Source organism: Pelodiscus sinensis, chromosome 19, assembly GCF_052426305.1.
Source record: "Pelodiscus sinensis isolate ZL-2025 chromosome 19, ASM5242630v1, whole genome shotgun sequence".
In the NCBI taxonomy this organism is placed as follows: domain Eukaryota; kingdom Metazoa; phylum Chordata; order Testudines; family Trionychidae; genus Pelodiscus; species Pelodiscus sinensis.
The window spans coordinates 2897416-2906850 of record NC_143070.1 but is presented as its reverse complement, the minus strand read 5'-3'; the positions used below and the strand labels follow the sequence as shown (position 1 = coordinate 2906850).

The following is a 9435-nucleotide window of genomic DNA, read 5'->3' as shown; positions in this document are numbered from 1 at the left end:
GCGGGGATTTATAGCCCCACCGCTTCATTTGCATAAACATGGCTGCCGCTTTTTTCTGGCTCGGAGCTTTGCCGGAAAAACGCGCCAGTCTAGACGCGGATCTTTTGGAAAATAAAGCCTTTTCTGAAAGATCCCTTATTCCTTATTTATAACTTAATTCTCACAACTTTTGATAAGGGAAAGCAACCTCAAAGAGACGTGTGTAGAAAATGCAAAGCTTTTATTCACCACATGAAAAGAAACAACTAAAAACCAACAAAAATCTATATATTAGTGTAAAAATCTTTTTTTCTCTACTCGCCAAATATGTACAAATCCCATTTCCAAATAATAATAGTTAAAAAAAAAAAAAAAAGAAGAAGAAACTACCAAGATTAGCAAGGAGGAACAATATGAATAAAAAGCATTTGACAGGGTTGTGTGTGGGTGGAGAGAGACAAAAACATACACATCCGAATCATTAAATCTATATCACAGTTATCAATATTTACTCCTCAGAAACAAAAATATGACTCTAAGGCTTTCGAAAAAAGTTTAAGGAAATGTAGTGCCCAAAAGCGCATCCGTTTCCATGAGCACTTCCCTCACCTTCACCCCCTTTGAGACGCTCAGTTCAAGACTCTGTTACAGTGATATGCGATTTCACACCTCAAAAGGCACTTGATTTTCCGAGAAGGCCCTTTACAGTGTCCCCAGCTGTTTTTCCTTCCCTCTACAAGAATTAATGCACCTAAAACACGAGTCACCGGTGAACCTCTTGCTACCCCCAGGCCCTGCAGTACGGTATCTACAATCCTTTGCTCCACGTCTCAGGAGGAAAGAAAACTTAAGTTACACACAACGAGGCCTGGATCCCAGAAGTAGCCGCACGGACGTTGACTGGCACCGGCTGGTGATCTGGCCACGTTGGAACGAACAGTGTCTCTCGCTGGATTAGGGCAGACCACCCAACCGCCTTACACCTCCCTCCTCTGAAGGTGGTCTTGTTGCCTGCAGGCTATTTCATTGTTATCCCGTACCTTCACCCCGCCCCACCCCTCCCTTCCCCCCGTCCATGTCAGTAGCAACTTGTATATCCAGTGTTCAGCTCAGCCTAGTGCCATGAGACCACGGCGCTAGTTTTTCCCCAGTGTTAGTCCAGTCCAAGTGAAATTAAACTAATACAGACGCCCGATCCCCAAAGCCCTTTGGGGTCAGCCCCATGGCCGGGCGGCAGCGGGGAGAAAAGAAACACCGGCCAGAGGATGCGGAGGGGAAGAGTGGAAGAGAGAGAATGGAAGGAAAAAGATGAGTAACGAGGAAGTAAGTATAGATGGGGAGAAAGAGAGAGAAGGGGACGGAGGCATACAGAAGGGATGAGAGAGAGAGTGTGAAAAAGGATGAACAGAGAGAAGAAGAAATAGATGGATAGAAAGGGTCAGGAATGCTTGGAGAGAGACGTGAGCGAGCCGGCCAGGGATGGACAGACAGAGGTAGAATCCAGACGCAAGGACAGATGCCCCTTAAGACGCCCCCATAAAGAAGCTTCCAGTTCCCGGGTCCAGGTCCCCGCCGGCACTCCGGCACAAGGGCCCCGCAGCTGGGGAGACGCAGAAGAGATGCCGGCACCCGGGGGTCCATGTGGTCTCCTTGCCCCCTGCTCTGGGCGGCTCACACCATGTTGAGGGCATCCTCAGACAGGAAGTGGTGGATGTGCTGGAAGGAGGGACGGTCCTTGGAGTCGCGGGTCCAGCAGCGGAGCATCACCTCGTAGAGAGCCAGGGGGCAGGCCGGGGGCCGGGCCAGGTATACCTGGGAGGGGGGCAGAGCGGGGGCAGTGAGGGCCCAGCCCATAAACCAGCTGGCCAGCCCACCCTGTGAGACGTGCCCCCCAGGTAGTCCCCCTACACAGAAGTTGCGGGCAAGAAATGGAGACTCCACCGGACAGACGCTTTGATCCTCGCAGGCACCGGGGGCTGCTTTGTCTGCACCCCCACAACGGGAGTGGGTGAGCTCCTTACGGTGAGGAGAAGGGTGTAAAATAACAGACAACGGCCCCTGCATGGCCTCTCCTCCCTCTCGACACTCGGACAGTCAGAGAGAAGCTATACTGCACTGCGAGGGGGAGAAGGAGGGAGAGCGATCGAATGAGCTTGCTGAGAGCTTTTTGGGTGGAAAAAAAATTTTCCCGCCCCACTTTCAAATCCGATTTAGCTTAAGAACATGAGCACAGCCAGACGGGGTCAGACCAAAGGTCCATCTGGCCCAGTGTCCTCTCTGCCCACAGGGAGTGAAAAGACTAGGTGCCCCACAGGGAGTGAAAAGAATAGGGAGTCATTTCCAGCTCCTGGCAAACAGACCTGCGGACACCATCTCTGACCATCCTGGCTAATAGTCACTGATGGACCTAACCTCCATGAATGTATCTAGCTCCCTTTGGAACCCTATTAAAAGTCCGGGTCTTCACAACCTCCTCTGGCAAGGAGTTCCGCAGGTTTTCTGGGAAGAAAAACTTCCTTTTGGTTGTTTTAAACCAGCCAGCTACTAATTTCATTTGGGGACTCCTAGTTCTTGTGGTATGGGAAGGAGCAAATAAAGTCAAGCTTAGCAACCAGCTTTTGCAGGGCGGGGAAGGGAGCGAGTTTTTATATCTTTGTAACCAATTCTGACCTCTACACCTTTGGCACTTAAAAATCGATCCTCCTCCTCTCATTAACCAACTTGGTCTTAGTGTTTTATCTAAGCCCGTGTTGCCGCTCGAGACCACACAGGCTGGGGCATTTCCATAACCCTGTGGTGGAATGGCAGACTAATTTAACGAGCTTACGCCGGGCCTGGGGGGAGGACTTGCAGGCGTCTCGCGGGGTACGGCTCACGCGTGGTGGGAGAGCATTCGCGCGGCTGGCAGGGGGCTTAAGGCAGAGAACTAAGGGGTACAGCGATTCCACAGTCCAGGGTGCGCCAGGCCCCTGCCCCACGGAGCCTGCCAGGCTGGGGGGAGGCGGGAGGGGACCGGTACCTGCTCGCCCTGGTCCCGGAAGAACTGCCCGGCGTTCTCGATAACCTGCTCGTCGGTGAGCTGGCTGTAGGGCTGCTCTTGGCACAGCATCAGCACCTCCCAGAGCGTCACCCCGAAGGCCCAGACGTCGCTGGCCGTGGTGAACTTCCCCTGCGGTGGGGGGCGGGGGGACAGAGAGGGGAAGGGAGAAGCCCAAGTCAGAGCCCTGCTGCCCGCCCCGCTCCTCCTGCCCCCTCCCGCCCTGTCTGGCCCTCCCTCTGTCACCTGCCCCCCACACACACACCTCCCCTACTCCTCTTCAGAGCCATGAGTGCAACGCATGGTCGGGGGGACCTGAGACCTCCCCACCCCAGGCCTCCGCCTTCCACTGAGCCCAGAGGTTTTCCCACAGTGGGGCCCTTCCCCTGCCCTAGCCGGCACCCCACAGTTTGACCACAGTGGCCTCCTGCCAAGAGCGGGCTACCCCATTGACTCCGCCTTCTCCCGGCCTTGCTCCCCGAACCCAAGGGGGTCTCACCATGAGGATACACTCCCTGGACATCCAATGGTTGGGTAGCATGGCCTGCCCCTAGATGTGGTAGTAGTCCGCCACTAGCCCCGCCTCTTTCACCAAGCTCCGCCCCTCTCACCTAAGCCCTGCCCCCAGGGGGGTCTCACCATGAGGATGCACTCCCAGGCCATCCAGCGGATGGGCAGCACGGCGCGCCCCTGGATGCGGTAGTAATCCCCCGAGTAGAGGTTGCGGCTCATGCCGAAATCGGCGATCTTAATGGTGAAGCCCTCACCCACCAGGCAATTGCGCGTGGCCAGGTCCCGGTGCACGAAGTTGAGAGAGGCCAGGAACTTCATCCCCGAGGCGACCTGGGCTGCCACGTGGACCAGTGTGGGGTAGCTGCACACAGCGGGAGAGGGTGTCAGAGATACTCCCAGCATGCACCAAGGCATCAGAAGGAAGGGATCAGATATTCCCAGCATGCACTGAGGCAGCTGAGCAGAGGAGGAGATGCTGGAGAGATTCCCAGCATGCACTGGGGCAGCTGAGCAGAGGAGGAGATGCTAGAGATATTCCCAGCATGCACTGGGGCACTGGAACATCAGATATTCCCAGCATGCACTGGGGCAGCTGAGCAGAGGAGGAGATGCTGGAGATATTCCCAGCATGCACTGGGGCAGCTGAGCAGAGGAGGAGATGCTGGAGAGATTCCCAGCATGCACTGGGGCAGCTGAGCAGAGGAGGAGATGCTGGAGATATTCCCAGCATGCACCGGGGCATTGGAACATCAGATATTCCCAGCATGCACTGGGGCAGCTGAGCAGAGGAGGGGGAGGGATGTCAGAAATATTCCCAGCATCCACTGGGGCTCCTGGCTCCCATTTTTGGAGTCCCTCCGGGGTCTCCCTCCTTGACGGTCCCAGCGTGCGGGGGGGGGGGTACCTGATGGTGGGGGCGTCGCTGGTGCTGCCCCCCAGCTTGTCCTCCAGCTCATGGCTGCTGAGGAACTGGTTGAGGTCCCCGTTCTCCATGTACTCGGTGATCATGCACAGGGGGTCGTCCCGCACGCACACGCCCAGCAGCCGCACGATGTTGGGGTCCCTCAGCCGCGACATGATCTTCACCTCCTTCAGGAAGTCATTCCTTCGGGGAGAGGGGAGAAAGGTCTTATCAGCACCCCCTGGGGCATGCACGAGGGAAGCACGCGCATCCCCTCGTGCAACACTCTGGTGTTGCACAAGCATCCCTGTTGCACACTCACAGCCCAAAGGGGCACAGGCTACCTTCTCATGCCCTCACAGCAAACAAGGCACGGTGAAACAACCAGCTGCCTTGTGCAAAGGAAGGTCTCTGGTGACACACTTGTCTCGCCTGGTGCACCAGCATGTTCTGAGCTTGCTCGCACTTTCCCTTCCTGTGCACTTACAATGGACGGTCCAGGCTGGGACAAGCCTCCACCCCATGCAATGGGATGTTCCATGTTTGCACGAGTGCCCCTCCTCCCATGCACACTTACAATAGAAACCTCCTTCTTGTGCATTCGGACGTGCCATGTTTGCACACGTGCCCCTCCTCGTGCACTCACAAGGGACGGTGGCGGTCTCACAAGGAACTCTCCACATGCAGCAGGAGGTGAACTTTTTCCACTTTTTCTCCCCCCCCCCCACGTGCAATGAGATGTTCCACATTTGCACAAGGCCCCCCTCCTTCCCCCGTGAACTCACCTGGCATTCTTAGTGGCATCGGAGCGCAGGATTTTCACAGCCACCAGCAGGGGGCGCCCCTTGCGCACGTTGAATGGGAACTCCAAGTTGGGCAGGTCCTGAGGGCTTTCCACCTCACAGAGATGCACCTGGGGACAGGGGAGGATGGGCAGAGAGCAACAGGCCATCAGCACCCTCAGGGTCAGGCGCTAATATACCTTCCCCTGGATTAAGTATGACCTCCTGGATCCTTCCACCCATAAAATAGTTCCTCCCATCTCCTCAGAGCAGAGAAAGGAGTATGAACAGTGGGAAGGAGGGGGATGGGGAAACAGGGGTAGGAAGGTGTGGAGGGGAAAATCAGGTGAGAGAGAGAAAGAAAGAAGGAAGGAAAGAAGGAAAGATGGATGATTGGAGGGAGAACAGAATGAATAGAAAGAGGAATAAAAGAAGGAGAAAGGAAAAGAATAAAAGAATTTATCTTCTATACATTTAAAAAGTTTGTCTGTTGGACCAAGAACTCTTCTTATATGGCAAGAGCCAGCATCATCAAATTCAGCACGCAACTTCCTCTCATTATAATTTAAAGCAAAGTTGTACCAGGACAACAGGATGTGTCTGGAATGGGACTGGTTCTCATCCAACTAACCAGAAAAGAGAGAATCACCAACTCCCTGAGCGAATGTCGAAGGAGCCAAGAAAACAAAATGAAGTTTGGGATTGCTTCTCAATACACCTTACAGAAAACAGAGGCATTTGGAGTAGTGCATCTTTTGGCCGAGCTACACCAATGCTTTAAGGTTTGAACACTAGGCCTGTGTCTACACTGGCCCCTTGAATTTCCGGAAAAGCACTGACGATCTACTGTAAAATTGTCAGTGTTTTTCCGGAAAAACTATGCTGCTCCCGTTCGGGCAAAAGTCCTTTTCCGGAAAAACTGTTCCGGAAAAGGGCCAGTGTAGGCAGCAAGGTAGTCTTTTCCGCAAAAAAGCCCCGATCGCAAAAATGACGATCGGGGCTTTTTTCTGGAAAAGCGCGTCTACATTGGCCACGGACGCTTTTCTGGAAAAAGTGCTTTTCCGGAAAATCATCCTGCCAATGTAGACACGCTTTTTCCGGAAATACTTATAAGGAAAACTGTTCCGTTTTAAGCATTTCCAGAAAAGGGTGCCAGTGTAGATGTAGCCTAGAAGAAAATGTTATTGGAAACCAAATTGACTGTAGCTCTTTTTTGTTAAAACATAGTGAATGATAAAAGTTTATAAGGATGAAGACAAAACACACTAGATGGAATTCCCATTTTTAAAAAATTACTACAAAAATTAAGTGGGAAAATGTTATAATCCCTTTAAAAATTCCAAAATAAAAGTTAGCTTCCTAAAAATAATACTGTATTTTTGAAAAATACAAGCATTCAGATAAAGCAGGTGCATATTCCTTTTATGTTCCAAAAAGAAAAAAAAAACTAATTGAGTTAAGGACCCGAGCCACGCCGAGTAAATCTGCCAGTTTTGAAATAATGTGAAAGACTGAATGGAAGGAACAAATGAATGGAAGAACAGGGTAAGCAAACCACACAGACGCAGAAACACGTGAATGGAAGAAACAGAGGAAGGAATAAAAGCGACTGCCGGAAGGAAAGAATGAGCGAGAGCGCGAAGAAAACAGAAGTACAAACCCATGAACGAAGCGACGAACCAGGTGGATTTCTAGCTCCCTGGCAATCAAGATGGGATTGATCTTATGAAAAATGCAGTCTAGCTCACCCACCAGATATGGGCTGGCAGGTCGAAATCGGAACTCCTGCTTTTCATCGGGAGTAACGCTAATTCCGAAATTGCTATTTCGAAATAACGGTCGTGTGGACGTTCCAGTGCAGCTATTTCGAAATAGCTCATCCCTAGAGTCATTCGAAGGAATTTTTCCCTACTCTGGGACTCTAAGTCCGAGGTAGCGTGCCCCCATTAATGGAGCGAGGGGCTAAGCTATGGAAGAACAAACCAACGCAGGACAAAAGGCCACCGGGAAGGGACGGCTGAAGGAAGGAAGAACAGAGGAAAGCGCCAAGCAGAGAAATGGATGGACGAGCGGAAGGGGAAGTGGAGGGAGGCCCAAGGGGTTCAGGAACCCACCTCTCCAAACTGCCCCTCCCCCAGCTTCTCCTTGAAGAGGAGACGTCCCCGGGGGAACTCCCCCAGGGCCATGTCCTTGCCGGCCAGCGCGTCCACGGCCACGGCGGGCACGGCGTACGTGTTCCCGCCCGTCACCCCCTGCAGGTTGATGATGTCAGCCTCGGCGTAGTGCGGGACGTTGTTCTGCGCCCCGGCCGGGGCTCCCGAGGGGTCGGGCTCCATGTAGTCGCCGCCACAGGCTGTGGGGGGGGAAGGGCAAAGAGACTGGGTTAGCCGGGGTGTTCCTCTCCGCGGGGAGACCCGGCTGTGCGCCACCCAAGAGCTGGCCGCGGCGCTGGGATTCCTGGCACAAACCGCCGCCCCGCCCCAGAAGCTGCTGCACCTGCCGCCCAGGCAAGAGAGCCCTGTTAAAACCGCCACCCCCCGCCCAGAAGTGTATCCGCCAAGGGCTCCTGCCGCAGCGCCGTGACGGGGCCCCACCCCAGAGCCAGCTGCATCTTGGCACCAGGAGGAGGAACCCTGCAGAGCTGAACGTGGGAAGTTGCCTCTCCTCCATGCCCCGGCCCCTCCCGCTCCTGGAAGCCGAAGCAGAGAGGTTCGTGGGAGCAGAGGGCCGGGGTTCGATGCCAGCCTGGGCCATGCATGCAGACAGTGGAAGGTGGGACAGGTGGGAAGCAGTGTGCGCCCCCTGAAGGGAGGGGGGCAGAGGAACGCAGCCCAGGCGCCTGCTGTGCTCCCAGGTGGGGCCACCAGGTGGCGCCCTCCTTACCATCGGTGTTGATTGGCTTAGCCCCGTCGGCTGGCGGGCGAGCGAGCCCTCCCATTGGCTGGGCGTATGTGGCCAGGAAGAGCCGATAGGCCGGGTTGTTGAGCAGCAGAGCTGTCGGGAGAAGGGGAGGTGGGGCGGGGGTGGGAGGGAGAGACAAAGGGGAGGGCGGATGAGAACGGACGGACAGACGCACACAAGAGGGGTGGGGCATGGGAAGGGGGCGGGGCTGCTGCAGGCCCCTCCCCTTTGGCCCCTGTCTATCCCGAGACAACGGAGGGGAGGGGGAAACGCCTGACACATGAAGGTGACAAAGCCAGGCCCTTGCAGGAGTCCTGACCCCCAGCACCTCTAACCACTAGCCCCCGCTCTCCTCCCAGAGCCGGGCGTCAGTCACTCTGTGGCCAGGATGGAGGAGGACACACAGGATGAGATGGGAGGGGAGGGGCAAACACAGTGGGGGGGGGGAGGGGAGGGCAGGTCCCAGATCTGCACCTGAGAGGCAGCGCCGGAGAAGGGGGCATGGGCAGGAAGTTGCCCTACCCCTTCAATCTCTCTCCCCCCCCCCTCCAGATTTCTACTTCATCCTTCTTTCCTGCCTGGCTTTCTCTGTCCCCCTTCCCGCAGCCCCTCCCCCACACTCGGCTTTCCTGCCTCCATCTGGCCTGTTCCTGCTCTTCCTTCCTCCCACACCCACCCCAAATCCCCGTAGATCTCCGCCAGCGGTCCCTGAAAGCTGAGCACTGGGGCGCCCGTTCAAATTCAAATGCCACCCAGCTGACTGGCAGGGCACCCCCAGCCTCCCACAGCTAGCAGCCTGTGTCTCAATGGGTGGTGCCCACCTGCATACGCCTTGGTGCACAGAACAACATTTATTCCGCACACGGATGGAAAAAAATTAGAGGGCACGTTGATCTCTACCGCTGCCTTCCCCTCCCACCCTGTCCTACCTGCTGGTCTTTGCTGCTCCCTCCCATTAATACATTCATGGATCCATCCTTCTGTCTATCCATTCTTCCATCGGCCCATTTGTCCATCGGTTCCTCTATCTATTTCTCCATCTATCCATCCATCTCTCCCTCCCTTCATCCACCAGTCCTTGCGGCCATCTTACAGCCGCATATTCCTTTATTTCTCCTTGCATCCGCCTGCCAGTCCACTCACCCACCCAACCATCAAACTATATATTTCCCTGTCTACCTATCCGCCCATGTGTCCGTGACTCCATCCACCTACTGCCTGTCCATTCACCGGTCAACCCACCCACCTCTTTCTCCCATCCCTTCCTGCTACCACCCCATTCCACCCAGAGCCCTCGGCCCTGGCTCTCCATGCTTGGATGG

The 9435-nt window shown here is 55.0% G+C and overlaps 1 protein-coding gene across 7 annotated transcripts in view; it reads right to left on the bottom strand.

The window, feature by feature from the left end:
• Positions 1-203: 203 nt before the first annotated feature.
• The window catches only part of DDR1 (discoidin domain receptor tyrosine kinase 1), a 31318-nt gene continuing 22086 nt past the window's right edge, over positions 204-9435 (bottom strand). For 6 of the 7 annotated variants that reach the window (XM_089770679.1, XM_089770678.1, XM_089770677.1 and 3 more), the window contains 7 exons: positions 8096-8206; positions 7327-7565; positions 5216-5343; positions 4434-4634; positions 3656-3890; positions 2999-3148; positions 204-1791 (listed from right to left, as the gene is read on the bottom strand). In XM_089770679.1, the coding sequence (XP_089626805.1) occupies positions 1651-1791; positions 2999-3148; positions 3656-3890; positions 4434-4634; positions 5216-5343; positions 7327-7565; positions 8096-8206 (1205 nt within the window). In that variant the 3' untranslated portion in view covers positions 204-1650. The remainder of the gene's footprint in view (positions 1792-2998; positions 3149-3655; positions 3891-4433; positions 4635-5215; positions 5344-7326; positions 7566-8095; positions 8207-9435) is intronic. The other variant, XM_089770682.1, reaches the window with a different exon arrangement.